This window comes from Aspergillus terreus, genomic scaffold (genome assembly GCF_000149615.1).
Source record: "Aspergillus terreus NIH2624 scaffold_3 genomic scaffold, whole genome shotgun sequence".
Classification (NCBI taxonomy): domain Eukaryota; kingdom Fungi; phylum Ascomycota; class Eurotiomycetes; order Eurotiales; family Aspergillaceae; genus Aspergillus; species Aspergillus terreus.
In genome coordinates this window covers 2,212,343-2,229,365 of record NT_165926.1, presented here as the reverse complement: position 1 = coordinate 2,229,365, position 17,023 = coordinate 2,212,343, and the positions used below count along the sequence as shown (strand labels likewise).

General features: G+C 53.9%; 7 protein-coding genes and 1 non-coding gene across 8 annotated transcripts; 5 read left to right on the top strand and 3 right to left on the bottom strand.

The window, feature by feature from the left end:
• Nucleotides 1–391: 391 nt before the first annotated feature.
• Nucleotides 392–1,865, top strand: ATEG_02688 (uncharacterized protein; the record flags this gene model as incomplete). The annotated part of the gene is made up of 2 exons (XM_001211866.1): nt 392–571; nt 624–1,865. The coding sequence occupies 2 exons, from the start codon at nt 392–394 to the stop codon at nt 1,863–1,865; spliced, it is 1,422 nt and encodes a 473-aa protein (XP_001211866.1).
• A 1,153-nt stretch (nt 1,866–3,018) lies between these two features.
• On the top strand, nt 3,019–4,231 carry ATEG_02687 (putative integral membrane protein Pth11-like; the record flags this gene model as incomplete). The annotated part of the gene is made up of 6 exons (XM_001211865.1): nt 3,019–3,216; nt 3,265–3,301; nt 3,350–3,417; nt 3,464–3,837; nt 3,884–3,954; nt 4,005–4,231. 6 exons carry the CDS (start codon nt 3,019–3,021, stop codon nt 4,229–4,231), a joined length of 975 nt encoding a protein of 324 aa, XP_001211865.1.
• Nucleotides 4,232–5,338: 1,107 nt separating this feature from the next.
• Nucleotides 5,339–6,999, top strand: ATEG_02686 (CFEM domain-containing protein; the record flags this gene model as incomplete). Its single annotated transcript, XM_001211864.1, has 7 exons — nt 5,339–5,446; nt 5,498–5,639; nt 5,690–5,874; nt 5,923–5,959; nt 6,013–6,083; nt 6,134–6,638; nt 6,689–6,999. The coding sequence occupies 7 exons, from the start codon at nt 5,339–5,341 to the stop codon at nt 6,997–6,999; spliced, it is 1,359 nt and encodes a 452-aa protein (XP_001211864.1).
• A 279-nt stretch (nt 7,000–7,278) lies between these two features.
• On the top strand, nt 7,279–8,415 carry ATEG_02685 (HpcH/HpaI aldolase family protein; the record flags this gene model as incomplete). The annotated part of the gene is made up of 6 exons (XM_001211863.1): nt 7,279–7,346; nt 7,404–7,527; nt 7,578–7,706; nt 7,775–8,000; nt 8,094–8,210; nt 8,264–8,415. The coding sequence occupies 6 exons, from the start codon at nt 7,279–7,281 to the stop codon at nt 8,413–8,415; spliced, it is 816 nt and encodes a 271-aa protein (XP_001211863.1).
• Nucleotides 8,416–8,495: 80 nt separating this feature from the next.
• On the top strand, nt 8,496–8,566 carry ATEG_10452. The gene has a single exon. It is a non-coding gene; the product is annotated as a tRNA-Gly (tRNA).
• A 988-nt stretch (nt 8,567–9,554) lies between these two features.
• Nucleotides 9,555–10,408, bottom strand: ATEG_02684 (uncharacterized protein; the record flags this gene model as incomplete). Its single annotated transcript, XM_001211862.1, has 2 exons — nt 9,555–10,292; nt 10,349–10,408. The coding sequence occupies 2 exons, from the start codon at nt 10,406–10,408 to the stop codon at nt 9,555–9,557; spliced, it is 798 nt and encodes a 265-aa protein (XP_001211862.1).
• A 751-nt stretch (nt 10,409–11,159) lies between these two features.
• On the bottom strand, nt 11,160–12,887 carry ATEG_02683 (DUF4246 domain-containing protein; the record flags this gene model as incomplete). The annotated part of the gene is made up of 3 exons (XM_001211861.1): nt 11,160–11,756; nt 11,808–12,788; nt 12,840–12,887. The coding sequence occupies 3 exons, from the start codon at nt 12,885–12,887 to the stop codon at nt 11,160–11,162; spliced, it is 1,626 nt and encodes a 541-aa protein (XP_001211861.1).
• Nucleotides 12,888–13,639: 752 nt separating this feature from the next.
• Nucleotides 13,640–15,368, bottom strand: ATEG_02682 (cytochrome P450; the record flags this gene model as incomplete). The annotated part of the gene is made up of 6 exons (XM_001211860.1): nt 13,640–14,018; nt 14,071–14,339; nt 14,390–14,634; nt 14,687–14,813; nt 14,892–15,083; nt 15,321–15,368. The coding sequence occupies 6 exons, from the start codon at nt 15,366–15,368 to the stop codon at nt 13,640–13,642; spliced, it is 1,260 nt and encodes a 419-aa protein (XP_001211860.1).
• Nucleotides 15,369–17,023: the final 1,655 nt, after the last annotated feature.

Below are 17,023 nucleotides of genomic sequence, written 5' to 3'. Positions count from 1 at the left end.
GTGGCTAGAAGACGTGGCCTGAGATAGACCCCTGCGGATACTAGGCCCTAAAGATGCAAGCCTACTGCGCCGGTGTCGCACTACCAGCTAGGGACTCTGGGCTTCATCAAGAACGCTTGTCCTCTCCAATCGTTGCGTCATACTTTTATACTAACACCCCGCCACATATTCTCCGGTGGGACGTTCTTAGCACTGATGGCGCTCTCCTCCACTCCAGGGAGCTATCCCCCATGGAGACACACTTTGGCCTAGTTCAGGCCCGGCTCTTGTATCGGGAGCTGTCTTGATCCTCTATTTAATGGACCATTGATCCGTACGATCCGACGATGCCGGCAGCAACTGAGAAAAGTCTACTCTCTGTCAATTGAGTCCAGGAAGATAGAATCCAAATATGCGGTCCTTTACGACCCTCCTCGGCCTTGCAGCGGCGGTCTCGGCCAGCTCGGCCGCTCACGAGCTCTACAAAGACGTCGTAATTGTCGGAGGCGGCGCTTCTGGTGCCTATGCTGCCGTTCGCATTCGCGACGACTTTGGTAAGAGCATCGCTCTGATCGAGAAACAAGATATCCTGGTAGGTACCCCTTCCTTCCCCGCAACAAGCACAGCTAACGCCATCATCCCAGGGTGGCATGGTGGACTCATACGTCGATCCCAAGACGGGCATTCCTTACGACTACGGCGTCAAGACTTTCCTGGACACCGGAAATGCCACAGGCTTCTTCGAGCGCTTCGGCATTCCGCTCAAGACCCCAACCAACGTCGCCGTCACGACGGAATACATCGACTTCAAGACCGGGGCGCTCGTTGACTTCGAGCTACCCCCGATGGCCGACCAGATGGCGGCGATGGCCAAATTCCTCGAGATCGTCGAGCCGTGGGAGCACCTCATGCAGCCCGGATACGACAACTTCCCGCACCCGGACGCCATCCCGGCGGACCTCCTCATCCCCTTCGGCGACTTCATCACCAAGCACGGCCTGGAGGCCGCCATCCCGCTGATTTGGCAGTCCACCGGCCTGGGCCTGGGAAACATGACACGCGAGACGACGATGTTCGTGCTGCAGGGCTTCGGCGCGTCCATGGCGCGCGCCTTCGTCGGCACGGAGAACCAGGTCATCCCCGCGTCCGGCCGCAACCAGGACCTCTACGATGCCATCGCGAAGCGCCTCGGCGCCGACGTGCTGTACTCCAGCACGGTGGTGCAAAGCCGCCGCAGCACCACCGGTGTGTCCCTCACGGTGAAGAACGCAAAGACGGGCAAGGTCACGCAGATCCACGCGCGCCGCCTGCTGCTCGCCATCGAGCCCACCGACGCCAACATGGCGCCGTTCGACCTCGACCGCAACGAGCACGCCGTGCTGTCTAAGTTCACCTACTCGCACGAGTACACCGGGCTGGTGAACAACGCCGCTTTCGCGACCAACATGTCGTACTTTAACCTCCCTGCGGCTGCCGCCCCGGACAACTACCTCGTCCTCCCGGAGACGCCGTTCAATGCCCGCATCGACTACATTGGTGGTGACAATCTGTTCCGCGTGACGATCGTCGGCGATGGGACGCTCGATGCGCGTGGCGCGAAGCAGCTGGTGCAGAATAACTTCGACACGCTGCTCCGGGCGGGCAGGCTGGAGGGTGCCAGCAACAAGACTGAGCCGGTCAGCTGGGTGGACTTTTCTGTCCACGGGCCGATGCACGCGCGCGTCTCGGTCGCTGATGTTAAGAATGGATTCTTCCAGAATCTGACGGCGCTGCAGGGTGGTCGTTCGACGTGGTGGACTGGGGGCGCGTTTTCGGTGAACTTCCAGACGACGCTGTGGGAGTATGATGAGCTGCTTATTCCCAAGATTCTGAAGGGTTTGAACTAGACTGTGTATGGTGGATGGAGAGTCTGGATGAATAGGGGCTGATATGCACGCAGTTGTCTTTGTAGTTCTGGGCCGTATTATAGACAATAGTAATTATAGCGTTGTCGAATTGACAGTATATAGTCTTCAGTACTATAGAGCACCCTTACCTCGCTCAAAGTCACACGTCTTATAAACTTCGGTGTTTCTCTGAAGAACTCACAATATAAGTGTATCTGCTCAGATGACTCCATGGCGCCTAGTAAGACTCCTACCAGGTATAGAACAAGCCATGTGGACACATGTGGCAACGTTATGTGATCCTCAGTCTACGGATACCTCCACAGTGCACTATATAGAAGCACCATTGGACGATCAGATCGGGAGATTAAGTCGTGCATAAGCGATCGAGCGTTCGTGGAGTAGACCTGTCGCAGATGGCGTATCATTTTGCTATTCTAGGCTATCAGATTCTGTCCTGGCTCCTACACTATGTGTCGAAGATCACTCTCTGGATTCGATACGTCGTCGCCTATGCAACCAGTCTTGATATCTTGTGATTCAGACGCGATGGCCTCGAAAGTCAACTTGAAAAGCATAGATACAAAGACATTGTTCCTGGAGCTCCTTAGTCACCGAATCTGCAAGGCACTGCACTAGTCGCATTCGAAAGTGATGTATCCGATCAGCACGGTTGCTCCATTAACGTTCTCAGAAATAATAGCCCGAAGACGCAAGCAAGGGACAGACGCATGGACAGTACGCTATACACGATAAATTGCCCAATACCTGGCCAGCTATCGTGGTTGCCATCGCCCTATTGCACGGTAGTCGACAAGGAACTTCCGATATAGTTTCTTCTTCCACCTCGGCAACATGATCTGCGACGCACTGCCCGTAGCTCAATCAAACCAGTAAATGCCAAACACATGGAGCACTGGTCGCCGGCTTCACCCCCTTCGTTCCGTTTTGGATATGCTCATCGCCGGCCAGCCCCGAAATGTGATGCATACAGGCAGAGCGTCCCTCGACGAGGGGGGATTTGACACACCGAAAGGGGGTGCGTCCAGTGTATCTGGAAATATTTATTCCTGCGCTGCAGCACTTCCAGAGTTTTGCATTCCAAATTCCTGCCGCCACGCTCCGTGCTTCTGCAGCGGATTTGGGAGCCGTTATGTCTGCAGACCAGATCGCACGCGCCGGGGTTCCGGGCGATTTCGAGCATCCGAACGAGAGTCTTCGTCGGTCGATTATTGTCGCGCTGTATTTCGCTTTTATTCTGTCGACTGCGGCTGTTGGGGTGCGTCTTCTTGCTAGACGGCTGAATGGGACCGGGCTCTTCCTGGATGACTATCTGATTCTCGTTGCTTTGGTAGGCGATGTCACGGTGTGGGAGAGGTCGTTGCTAATACGGATGCAGCTGTTCAAATATGGCTGTTCAATCGGAGTTGTCATACGTGCGTGAGAACTCGTGCAGTGAAGGATGATGTGGCTGACTGGTGCAGTGCTGTTCAACGGTCTGGGGTCTCACATCACAATGATTCCCAAGGAGAAGCTGGAGGTCTATTTCAAGGTTTGACCTGCTTTCCTATATCGACATTGCATTCTGACACCGTTAGATCGGATGGTCCAATTCCTTCGTCTACACGAGCTGCGTCGCCTTCATCAAGTTGTCCATCCTCGCATTGTACAAGCGGCTCTTCTCCACGAAACGCATGGTCATCGCCGTCAATGTCGTCTCCGGCATCATTATCCTCTGGATGCTGGCCATCTGGATCGTGGGAGCCCTGCAGTGCATCCCCGTCCGGAAGTTCTGGGACCGCAGCGTCGAGGGCGCGTGCATGGATCCAGTGCCCTTCTACTACGGCATGCAGATCCCGAACATCATCACAGACTTGATCGTCCTCGCCATGCCGATGAAGACGGTCTGGGCTCTGCCGATCTCGACGAACCAGCGGCTGCTGCTGTCCGTGGTGTTTATCGTCGGTGGGCTGTGAGTACGCTTTGCTCTTTGATCTCGGCTTTGACTGACGTTCCAGGTCTTGGGTCTTTGATATTGTCCGCCTGGTGGAAATGATCAAACTCACCAAAGCTGGCCCAGATATCACCTGTAAGCCAAGCCCCATGCCTGTCCCGACGGTGTATATCTAACAGACGCAGATAACCAAATCCCCATGGTGGTCTGGACGTGCATCCAGGCGGCGACCGGCATCACAGCCGCATGTCTCGCACACCTTCGACCGCTGTTCAACGTGGCTCAGCGGCGGTTTAAAGACCGTCTGCATCGCCAGGAAACCGCGCAGTCGAGCAAGGAACTGCTCGACAAGGGGTTTTCCAGCGAAAGCACCACTTACGAGCTATACCACACCCAGCATAGCAACGTCTAGTGGATCGTGGTGAGCACTCTAGCTAGAGATACTTAGGACTGGACATACATCGTACCTAGAGTACTTGATTTATACATTCCATCTTTCCTTTCATTTAGTGCTCGGCTGTGGCCGGCTTGCTTACCGAGCACTCCGTAGAATACCCTAAGCGGCCACAGCCGACGACTGAACCCACCGCTAAAGGGGGTCTTGGCAGGTCAATACTTACGGAGGCGTCTTTAGTCACTTCTCTAGTGAATAATAATAGCGATCCACGCAGAGGTTCACAGCTCTTCAGCTCTTTTCATCCTGAATGATATACTATGCCATCCATTGCATTCTTCAGTAGGCCCTTCTAATCCATTTCACCTGTCATGCACGGTACCCCCTATATCTCGACGCATATGCCAGACAGACCCTTATGGGGCCAATCGTACTGCTAATAATACCCACAGGACATGCCCGTGCCTTGACCGTCCATCGGCACGTTCAATGCACCCTGAAGGACGCGGGAGGGCATGCCGAGAGAAGATCGTGTCGATCAAGCGTGCTCAATTAGCAAATTCGGATGCCGTTATGGGCCTCGGCTCCAGTCCAGCAACACACGCTCGTCCCACAACCAATTTCGCCAAGTCAACGACCACCTACTAGGCAAATTCTAGTCCCCCGAATTCCCGGATTCTGGTCTCAGTTTACGGCTGTCTGCCAAGTTGACCCCTGGCCCAGGGGCAACACGGGGTTATAAGAGAAATAAACAGATTAAAAGCGGGTACTTCGTGACAGCGGATCCGTTTTGGCCATCCACTCGCCACCAGCCCAAGCGAATCATCTCATCAGGCGCAGCCTTAAACGGCGATCGCTGTATGCAACTGGCATAAGCAGCCTGGTCTGTGGATGCGGAAGATTGCCGAAGTATGGGCGCTTCTACAACTGGATAGACGTCCGGCGGTGGTGGGCCAACAAATGGCGAGAGGGAAAAAATTCACCACCCGAGACACGGACTCCCTTTCCGCCATATTTGACAGCTGTCCCTGGGTCGGGATCTGGAGAGGACGGGGAACTGGTCTGATTCCGAGTTCCGCGACTTCATTCCGCTGCTTTGTCGACCCTCTCTACATTGTCAATATAATGTTGCTCCACCGGGTTGCGGTATTGGGAATCCTGGGGTTGGCAGTGGGTGTCGTCGGTGCCGATTCAAACTCCGATTCTACACATCCAGCGCTGCCTCAGTGTGCGGTAGGTTGTCTGTTGGTGATGGCGAAGGGGTGGTCGTGCTAACTGGAGCAGGCTGTCTGTCAGAAGCAGGTCCTGGCGCAGCATTCGGCCGCGTGCGCTTCCTCGCAGAAGTCGTGTCTCTGTTCCAATGATACTGTCCAGACGGCCATCACGAACTGCGTGACGGCTGGCTGCACGGGAAGAGAAGCTTTGGGTATGTCTGATCTGTTCCGCGCTGCTCCGGCCCTGGCTGATAGACACCAGTGGCGAAACGTGCCAGCTCCCGTGCGTGCAATGTGCCGTATCACAAGGGCCATCCCGAAGTCGAGGCGGCGACGCTTGTGCCGCTGATTCTGGCGACGCTGCTGTTCTCGAACCGCATGGTGGCCAAGAGCATAGGGCTAGGTGGCGGATGGGGACCGGACGACTATACCATTATCGTAGCAGAGGTGAGTCTGGCTACCAGTGCCCGTGCAGCAGGCAACTAACCAGTATAGATCCTGGCGATCGTGCTGTTCGCTCTGAACGCCTCTAGTAAGACCACACTCCATCACCTTCCCACAAACACACACAGACTGACCGTCCAGTGATCCACTTCGGCTTCGGCAGCAACATGTGGGACATTGTCCCGATGGACAACATCACGGCCCTCTACAAGGTGCGTCTGCCTGTGCTCCATTCGTTTCCCAACGACGCTAAAGATCCCAGCGCTTCTACGGCTTCGTCCTCCTGTACAAAGCGCAAATCTCCCTCGCCAAAATCTCCGTCTGTCTCTTCCTGCTCCGCATCTTCCAGTCGCGCCTCTTCCGCGTCACCACCTTCATCATCATCGGCCTGAACGCCGCCATCGCCGTGACCTGGATCCTCACCGACGCGCTGCGCTGCATGCCGCCGCGGCTCGCGTGGACCGGCTGGGCGGGCGAGGAGCCCGGCAAGTGCATCGACTTTATGACGGCGACCTTTGCCAACGCGTTCGTCAACATCGGCGTCGACACCGTCATGGTGTTGATGCCGATCTATGAGATTCTGAAGCTGAATTTGAGCGCGCGGAAGAAGGCCGGGGTTGGTGTCATGTTTGCTATGGGTCTTGTGTGCGTCTATATCCCGCGAGGGTCGATGAGAATGGTTGCTGATGCAGATGACAGTCTCACCCTTGTTGCTATCCTCCGTGTGGTGGTGTTTTGGTTCAACCGCTGGGGAAGTAATCCCACAGGTACGTACTCCGTCCTCCATCTCTCTCCCACCGGCTAAGAAATGGAACAGTCGAGCTCCAACCGATCGTCCACTGGTCCGTCATCGAGGTCCAGATCGCCGTCCTCTGCGCCTGTCTGCCCACCACGCGTGCCATGCTAGTCCACCTCTTCCCCGGTATCATCGGCGGCTCAGCCGGGACGTCGTACCCGCAGCCGACCACGCCGTCTGGACGGGGCGCGTTTGCCAACAGTCGGCCGACGGGGGCGCCGAAGAGCGGCATTGTCAAGACCGTGGCGCATTCTGTGGATTACGGGACGAGGCCGCAGCACGGGGATACGGATAGTTTTGTGCGGTTGGTGGAGATGGACCCGGTGAAATGATGACGGTGTTGTTAGTCAAGTTGCTTGGACCTGCTCGATAATGAGGTGTGCAGCAGAGCAGGTATATGTACATTGAGGCCTGGAATCTGTTAGAGTAGCTTATAATACACACGTCGACTACTCAGAGCATGTATATACGTTGGCAGGTGAAGTGGATGTCGGACCAACTCCGCATACCCCCCACCTCGGATAATTCCCCGCGAGAGTGTCCCTTAAGATGCCCGCTCTCCCATCCCCCACGAATCCATATCACTTCAATCATTCACTCTAGATACCATCATGTCTCTCCAACTCCCTCTCCGCGCCGCCCTGCAGAACCAATCCAAGGCCTATGGCTTCTGGCTCACGTCAGTACCCGTTCTACACCCCATTACACCCATCCACTGACACCCCCGGCGCTCCAGACTCCCCAGCGCCCCAGCTGCTCGTGTGATTCTGCGAGGTGCAGCCACCTCCTCCGTTGGCGGCTTCAGCTGGGTTCTCGTGGACGCAGAGCACGGTCTGATCACGGACCGCGAATACTACGACGTAGACTTCTCCAAACCCCATCTCACGAACAATTGACTGACAAAGTCCAGCTCGCGACAGCAATCGGCTCCGAAGGCGCCAGTCCAATCATTCGCGTCCCCTGGCCGGAGGAATGGATGATCAAGCGGGCCCTGGACTCGGGCGCCCACGGCATCCTGACGCCTATGTGTCATTCCGCCGTAGGTTTCCATCGGGGAACAACCCTCAACCCCCACAGAGACTAGAACTCATGTTAACACTGTCTCAGGAGGACGCCCGCAAAATCGTCCGCTTCTGCAAGTACCCTCCCCTCGGCAGCCGCGGCTACGGGCCCATGTATGCGGCGCACGCGCTGCCCAAGGTCACGCCGGGAGCCCAGTACGACAACAACGCCGACAAGGAGTTGCTGGTGATGGTGCAGATTGAGTCGCGGTCGGGAGTGGATAATGTCGAGGAGATTGCCAAGGTGGAGGGTCTGGATGTGTTGCTCATTGGTGAGTTTGTCCCTAAGGGGCGATATGCACGAGGCGCCTCTCGTGCACAAAGTGATACCTTATATATATATACGGAGGACTGACGCTATGCAGGCCCGTTCGATCTGGCCAAGCAGATGGGCGTCGTCCGCGGTGGCGACGAGCACGAGGCGGCTATTCAGCGGATTCTGAAGGCTACCAAGGCGGCTGGCAAGACCGCCGCTATCTTCTGTATGTTCCCCTTGTTTGAGTTGTGCTGTGTTGGAGTGTGGCTAATGACGCAGGCACCGACGGCGCGCAGGCAAAGATGCGCGCGGAACAAGGGTTCGACATGGTCTCGGTTGTTACGGATCTGGGGGGCCTGGAGGCCGGAATGATGCGGCAGTTGGAGGCTGCGAAGGGGGCTGGCGAGGGGGGTAGGAGAGATGGATACTAGGTGTTGCTCGAATGGATGTCTGAATGTGGCTATTATGCCGCCAGGACTTATACCCAGCTAGGACCGAATCCCTCAACGAAGCATCATTGGTCTAGTGGTAGAATTCATCGTTGCCATCGATGAGGCCCGTGTTCGATTCACGGATGATGCATTCTTTTTTGCATTTGCTTTTGCATCCCATCGACCCATAACGGTGGCGTCGTGGATTCGGTGATATCTGCTCGGTGGGGATTGTGCCGACGGAGTTTTTCCGTCGGGGATCGGTATATCCAGCTCCGAAGGGTCGTCAGTAGTAATATCGCCGGCGACCTGTGAGGTACGGAGTGCTACAGTGTCAACGAAGTTATTCCGAATGGGATTTGTATGGAGCTCGACTACAGTATGATAAATCACACATGTTGTAACAAGAATGCTGCATTTTATCTGGGTTGGTTTACTAGGGGGATGACCCCCTAAGATATATATTTCTACTACCTCTACCAGACATAATTATTATATACTCCGTAATGAAATATTATTTTAAGGCAGATTATTGGTTATTTAGACCTACCTAGGTATATTTTCTAATTAAGCTATTTCCTATGAATCACGTCGTATGGGAGAGGGGTCTTTTCCAAGCAACGACCTTGTAACTATCTAGATTTATTGCTTGTTTATATAGGAAATCAGTGAAGACGCGGATTTTTGTTGCTAATATCGCGGGATTCCATATATAGGCGGTTGCTTATAGGCAGGTCTTACTGTACATCTATCCGATCCGTATATATTTTCGGCCTGCCTACTTCATACCTACCTGTAGGTCTCCCCTTCCAATGAGACAATACAGATTCCATTTCATATCACCATCACTCGCACATAGTCACGTTTTACAGACGATAGAACCAGCTGATACGCAGTAAGCAGACAGCTCTGCATGTTGTGTAGATACCTGCAATGCTACAAAGACTCGAAGTAAAGAACTCTCATTTCATTACCCCTATTATTATATTGCAGACCATAAGATGGCTACTGGCTACTCTCAATTATTCCCTCCACAGGTAACCTTAGTCTCCCTTTCAAAACACTTCCGGCTATTCAAGGCCAAATCCGGATCCCTTGTCTAGGTGTTCGTCAGGGTCGTCTTCATGGAAACCCAAAGATCAGTTTCCATGGTGGCTTTCATGGCCCTCATGTCCCTCATGTCCCTCATGGCCCTCATGGCCCTCATATCCCTCATATCCCTCATAACCCTCATAACCCTCATGTCCCTCATGACCTTCGTGTCCCTTTTCATAGTATTCCGGGTGTCCTTCATGGTGCTTTTCGTGTTCCTTCTCACGGTAGTCGTCCTGGTCCTCTTCAGGATAATATCTCTTTCCATAGTGGCCCTCATAGCCGTCATGGCCGTCATGGCCCTCATAGCCGTCATGGCCCTCATAGCCGTCATGGCCGCCATGGCCCTCATAGCCTTCATGGCCGTCATGGCCCTCATAGCCTTCATGGCCCCCATGGCCTTTGTGACCTCCATGGCCATGGCCTTCGTGGCCGTCGTGGCCATCGTGTCCGTCATGGCCGTCGTGACCATCATGGCCGTCGTGACCGTCATGGCCGTCGTGACCATCGTGTCCATCGTGGCCGTCGTGACCGTCGTGACCGTCGTGACCGTCATGGCCATCGTGTCCATCATGGCCGTCGTGGCCGTCGTGTCCATCATGGCCGTCGTGACCATCATGGCCGTCGTGTCCATCGTGACCTTCATGCTCTTTACCGGGGAAGAACCCGTGGCCCCCGCCAGGGACCCGAATAGGTCCTACGGCAGGCGCCCCGAAAACGGGTCCAGGGAACTGGGGGTTGCGCTTGACGCCAGCTCCAGCCTTCATCCTGTCGCGGACCTGGACCTAAAGACGGAGAGTTAGGGCATTGTTGAAGTAACTCGGGCCGTGTCGAGACTTACCGCGGGCGTAGCGACGGCCACGGAGGCGAGGAAGGCGGCAACGACGACGGGGATCTTCATCGTGGATGTCTTGTTTCGGGGACTTTTGAGGTGAGATAGTCGGTGATTGGAGATGGATTGTTTGGTTTTGACTTGCGAGTCGACGATCTGGACGGGGCTAGAGGTGGTATTTATGTCTTTGCCTCTCCTGCGCGCGCCTACAACACGCAATATGATCCAACTATGAGATTGCTGTACAGACGTGCGTAGCAAGGGGTGACACTGAATGCTTCGCGTGGGCATTCTGCTTCCCCTTGCTGTGGGGTAAGTCCTACATCTCGAGCGTAGACAGGGATAAAATCTCCCCCGGCGGATGGTTGGCTGGTAGCCTTCGCAATGGCGCAACGTCGTTGCTAACCTCGTAAATAGCGAGGTATTAACTATGCGCCTTCGGAATGTGTAGTCGTAAACATGGCAGGATACCCTTTGCCCAACAATTCGATGGTATATTTGCAGTCAAGGGGGGATCTCGAACGATCTACATGGCGCTCAGTCCATTCTTATGGCATAATTGGGTTCCCCAGAAATTCTCCGAGCGATGAAAACACCTGACAGGACCGTCTAGCTTCCGGGGATGTTGGCTATCCTGTTTCGTACTTATAGAATGGGTGAGCATAGTTTGGCGCGGTACCCCAGCCCGGCTGGACACTGGTTGCAAGCCATCCCTCTATACACTCCACCGAGCCTTCATGGAATGAACATTGCATTACATGAGCTACCTCCTTACTGTATAAAATTCCACTGTACGATGTCAAGACTCAGATGGTCGAGCTCAATGCTCGCAAAGGGAGATCATGCCCTCCTCGAACTGCGCATTCTGTCTTTCGCTGCGCGCGCTCCTCTCCTCCATCAATTCCAGCCGGTATTGCTTGGCCTCCTCGAAAGTCATGTAGGCATTAGGAATGTTCTCTTTGACCATCTCCCTCAGCTCGGCCGGAAGTTTCCTGTCCAATACATGTGCAATCGTTGTCTGAGTCTCCTTGGCCCATTCCTCCTGCTGGGGAGGCACATTGGCCGAGGAGATGATCCGCAGGTGAGGATCGATTAGGAAAAACGCCAGGATCTTGCGGTGGCCCGGCTTGGTGCGGTCTGCCAGGGCAAACGGCGCGACCCGGTGCTGCAGGATATTGGGGAATGTAAGTAGCCGACCCTCGCGGCATACGACGCTCCCTAGCTCCTGCGTGATGTTGGTGTTGTTGAAGGTGTCCCCTGCGAAGCCAAAGACCTCGTTGGCAAAGGAATGCCGGTTCTGCTCGTAACTGACATCCTCCAGCGTCTCGGAGTCGATCCGTTGGCGGAAAGCGAGGGTGCTTTCTGTTATGTTCTCGCTGTCATAGTAGTAGATAGCCGTGGCGCAGATGCGTTCATTCTAGAGATCGTTAACAAGAGCTCAGATATACGATATTGTCGCCTCACGTACCAATTGCCCCTCGATATGCCACGAACCCCCCTCGTACTCGGGCTTCTCGGGGGTCAGCTCGATGTTGGCCAGCTTCACAATTACCTGCAGCCCCTCGTCACGGAACTGCTCGCGGAGAACAATCGGCTCCCATCCATACTCCACTACGGGTGGATGGAAGTCCCCAGGTTCCGGCTTCTTGACCGGACGGGTGTCTTCCCACTCGTCATGGCGCTCATAGAACTCGTCATCTTCCTCTTCCCCTTCCGCAACGGTTGGCTCGGGGACCGTATGCTCAAGGTACTCGACCTCTTTGTACACGATCCTGTCACTGGCCCTGTTCCAGGAACCAGTCAATGTTTGATCCCAGAGTGGGATCGTCTGCGCCAGGATCTTCTCGATCACGTCGTAGAGCGGTCGGTGCTTCGACGGGTGCAGGTTGTTGATGTACGACGCGATGTGGCATCCGTCGTCGGTGAACTTGACATCGCACGGCAGCCACTGGAACTTTTGGCTGTAGGGCTTCAGGCCTCGGAGTTGGTTCCGCCCGTAGCCTGAAAGCCATGAGTCGCCCGGGACAGCAGGCTCAACTTCCTCGTCTGATGGCACTTTGAGTGTCTCTCCTTGACCGATGCTCTGGAGACAATCGTCTAGCCCGATGAGCCGATCCGGGAGAACTCTTGTGCGTCCGTAGACGACTGGGAAGAGGGACGGGTGCACGAGGTCGATGACCTTGTCGTCCGATCCGGGGTGGTAGTCTCTCTCTTTGACGTTCTCCAGCACGGCGACCGCTTTCTGCAGGGCGTGCTTCTGTTCCTCTGACACGGCGGTGTCTGACTTGACCACGCCCACGTCAAAGACATCGAAGATGCCTGTCTTCTGGAAGCGCTTGGCTTTCCACTGCAGCTCTTTGATGATCCAGTCTAGCATTTTGGGGGTCACATCTTGGCCAGTTGCGAGGAGCTCTTCTCTCCACCTGGCCACGATCTCCTCGTCAAAAACCTGACACAGTTAGACCTCATCATGCGACAGACAATTAAGGCAATGAATTACCTTCCGCGTCCAGTCAGGCTTGTCACTGATGGTGTCCATCACCCGCATCATCAAGATCTCTCTCGTGGTCTTGACGCGACTACCAAGTAATGTTAGCAAATACAGAAGACACCCCCTGGATAACTAACCTGATATAGCCGCCATCAATTTGGATATAATCCAAGGCGTTCAAGAACAAGCCATTTGCCCTCTGACGGTTCTGTGGTTCTGTCAGTCCATGTTGTGTCGATCGACTGAGCTCTGTCCTACCGCGGGCGGCCTGTAGTTCACCGGCAAGTTAAAGCCCGGGAGCTTGATAGTAGCTGGCTTCGAGCCCATTTTGAGATATGTACTGATTATCCTCGTGCTGGTGTGGATGGAAGTACGAAGATGTCGCGAGAGCGACATGGCGTATTTAGGGGCTCGTATCGCTCAGGCATCGCCAGGCATCTCCAGGCGCCATCACTGGTGGCCTGCGGCAGCCTAGCCGGAACCAGCCTCTTGTTCCGTGGGCCTTTTAAGACATTTGGCGCTAGACACAGCCACATTATGAACGGCAGATGTTGTTGGAGTGATCTAATAATACTGGTGTTGTGAATATATTATTTTTTGTGCTGCATAACATAAATTCAAAATCCGCAGAAAGCATGGATGATCATATCTGGACAATTAGAGCAACCAAGATTGTCAACTATGTAGCCATCCGTGGCGTGCCTCGTGTTTCATTGAATCCAAGCGAGATACGCGTTTTAAAGGCGTCTAATCATAATGTAGCCCCCTGGGAGCGTATACGAATGACCGAATAGTCCCATATCACCAGTCTAGAAATCGCACTCTTTGCCATCACCCTCCTGCCACGGACAGTCCTTTTCAACCGACTCAATCAGCGCCTCATGCGCCGCACTGCGCGCACTAATCTCAACCTCAAAATCGACCGGATGACTGATAACACCAGCCGTAACATCCGGATACCCATCAATCTTGCGCCCATTCTGCTTAGCATCCCGAATGCGAAACACAGCCAGCGACATAGCGACAGCGAGGAAAGCATTCGCCTCCGCAAGCGCCTTACCCGGACACACGCGCCGTCCAAACCCAAACGCAAACTTGCGCGGATCAGGTTCAGGGGTACTCCCCAGGAACCGCTCCGGGTTGAAGGTCATCGGGTCGTGATAGACCTCGGGGTCGTGTAGGAAACCCCTGGCTTGTTAGCCTGCCCTTCCACTGCGGAAGATGCGAAGATAGAACTTACCAGACATTCGGGAGGATCAGTGCATCTCTCGGAACGAGATACCCGCCGCAGCTTCTGTCATCGGTAGCGCGGTGAGGTAGAGCCATGGGTGCTACGGGGAGCCAGCGGAGGAGCTCCTTCACCACGGCCTCTGTATACGGCAGTTCGGCGCGGTCGTTGAAGGTTGGGAGTCTGTTGCCAGCTACCCGGTCGATTTCCGCTTGGGCTTTTCGTTGGATGTCTGGGTACATGGCCATCGCGAGGAAGAAGGAGCCCAGAGAAGAAAGTGTCTATGGATGTTAGATATGTCGCAATTGATAATATTGAGAGCATCACTCACTGTATCGCTGCCCCCGCCGTAAAGAGACGCAGCAGACCATCGCGCGACGAGCTCCTCCTCCGATCCAGGCTGTGGATTGTCTTTCTCCAGCAAACGAGACAGATAGGACGGTTTGTAGGATCCACGAGCCATCTTCTTCTGCACGAATGCGTACGGCTTGCCCGAGAAATCATTCACGCGTGAGTTGAATGTCTTCGCCATGCGTTGGAACTCCGCGCCGGGGAACCATGAAGGGATGTATTTCACTGCGGTTTCAATTAGTAGAGTCTTGAGAAAGTGGATAAAACATGGACCCACGAGCCGGGATGATATCAGGAGCCCAGGTCCCCGGTTGCGTTGCAACTGAGAACTCTGCCATGACCTTGTTGGCAAGGTCAACGAACGGGTCGGGGCCATGTGGCTCCACGGTGTATCCATAGCCAATCTCTAGGATGATGGCTCCTGTCAGGCTGTTGACTTATTGAGAAACTGATCCTAACAAAAGAGTATGGGGTGCGCTCACGTCTTTAGGTGTTGAATTAACTCCTTCGGAGTTCGCAATGTCCGCAGCAGAAACCGCCGGACCTCCCTTTCTAACAAGGGATGGAAGTCCGCCATAGACTTGGTGCTCCCGATGACATGATGCATAGCTTTTCTGTATGCGCGCGTCCTCTGCAGATCGGTCTGCATTGGCAATGAAAGACCATATCCCGCCCTGAATTACTTTAGTCTGGGTTACAAGCAGAAGTGATGCACGGGGCAGCTAACAGTTCAGAAGCAAAGACCAGTCTAGGTCGCGAGGCAGTGGCTGCTGATTGCTTCTCGAGCAATTCGACGGCCAACTCCGCGTCGTTCACCACGACTATTGTCTGTCCCAGGACCGTGACAGAGCTGATTGGCCCTGTCGATTGGGATTAGGACGTGTCTGCGTGATTGGCCAGGATTAACTCACCGTATAGATCCTTATGCCGCAGCCAATGTTCCCAATCTTTGACGCCATGGGGTGGGAGGTCGTGGAAATTGCCAATTATGAATTTCGGCACAGGTCCAGGTGGAAGAGGTTGTGCGCCTCTTTTGCCCGACAAGAACAATTTAACAATGTACAGACTGGCGATGGCCAAGATGGCCTTCAGCAGCAGAGTCGTAGACATCCTCTACGGCCTCGAGGTTGAAGGTAAGTCGTGAGCATCTGACGCGGCCCGTGTCGAGCGCGTGTGCATTTATCTGCGACACGAAGAAGGGTCCCTTCCCCACCAGCTAAGCATATTACCACTAGGGTCTTTTACAAGCCTCAATATCATTTGCGGTGGACACGAGCAGCTGAATAGATATCGTTCAACAACTCGCTGTCGTGCATTGGTGGGTGATTTCGGCAGTCGTCGATAGGCCCACAGCGCAGATCTACTTCGCGCTTCAATAGTGCGCTATGCACTAAGGACCTCGGTTGTAGATTATGTTACATCTGAGAATGACCTGCAGATTAGTCCTGCATTATAGGGGTCTGTTCATTCAGCCCCTCAAATCTTCAATTCCCTTGGCCATGGCATATCACCTGGGGCGTCTTTAACGACATCAGTAGCAGAAACGGCTGTGTGGTAATTGTATAGCAGAGTTGGGTCGAATCTGCTGGTCACGCCATTGCAACTCAAGGCACTGGTAGCTTTTACGTAAACTCCCAAGTCCTTCGACAGGAAGAACTGCATCAAGGCCATGTGTGGTCTGCATGAAGAGAAGTATTTGGTTTGGTCCACTCATACTTTTGATAGTACTTCCGTTTTATTCAGGAAGACTACGTTCAGAGCTCTGTAAATTGATACGTTTGTGTAGAACGTAGCAGCTGCTAGGAATGAATAGTAGCACAATCACTGTATATGAGTATTCCTAAAGACATCCATCATTAGGAAACCGCCGTGATAGAAGATTTCCCTCGCGAAAATTTTCTCCATTCCTGTTAGTAGCTTGAACTAGAGAGAGCGTGGGTCCAGTAGCGTATATATTTGCTCTTGGCATTGGGGTCGGATTTCTCATCTCCTCGCCTACATGCTCAATCTGACGGGAGAATGGATAAACGACGCTTATAAAGAGAGCAGCTCCCCATGCTGGCGAACCCCGTATCACTGTCGTGCAGCCATTGGGTGTTTTCTCCAATCCCTGGGCGTTGTTCGTCTGAGCGTGAGCAGCGAATGCAAATCTGCACCAAACCTACTTACTCCAACCTGCAGATTGATGGCCGCAGACCTATGTCGAGGCACCCACGGCTGTGGGCGGGATATCTTTCAATGGGATGTGATCAAACAGCAGTGTGCTGTTCCTCCTGGGGAGTATACAGCATGTTGGAGCTAGCTTGAGGGATCTCCGCGTGTACGGGCGCTTATCCATTGAGACGAATAACTGGTTGATCATGTATATGACAGCCGATGTTATCGAGATCACATTATGAGAATACTGAGATTGCTGGTTCCTTCTCAGTTATGGCTGTCCTCATATATAGCTTACGCGTATGATAGGATATATAGTGCTGTCTGACTGTGGCATCCTATGAAAGCCCCTCTCATCCAAAGACTATTGACCTACAAGATAAACATTCCAACCTCTGTCCAACAGGAGAAAGAACACAATCAAAGCAGAAAGCCTGTATAGTTTTCTTCTCCATTG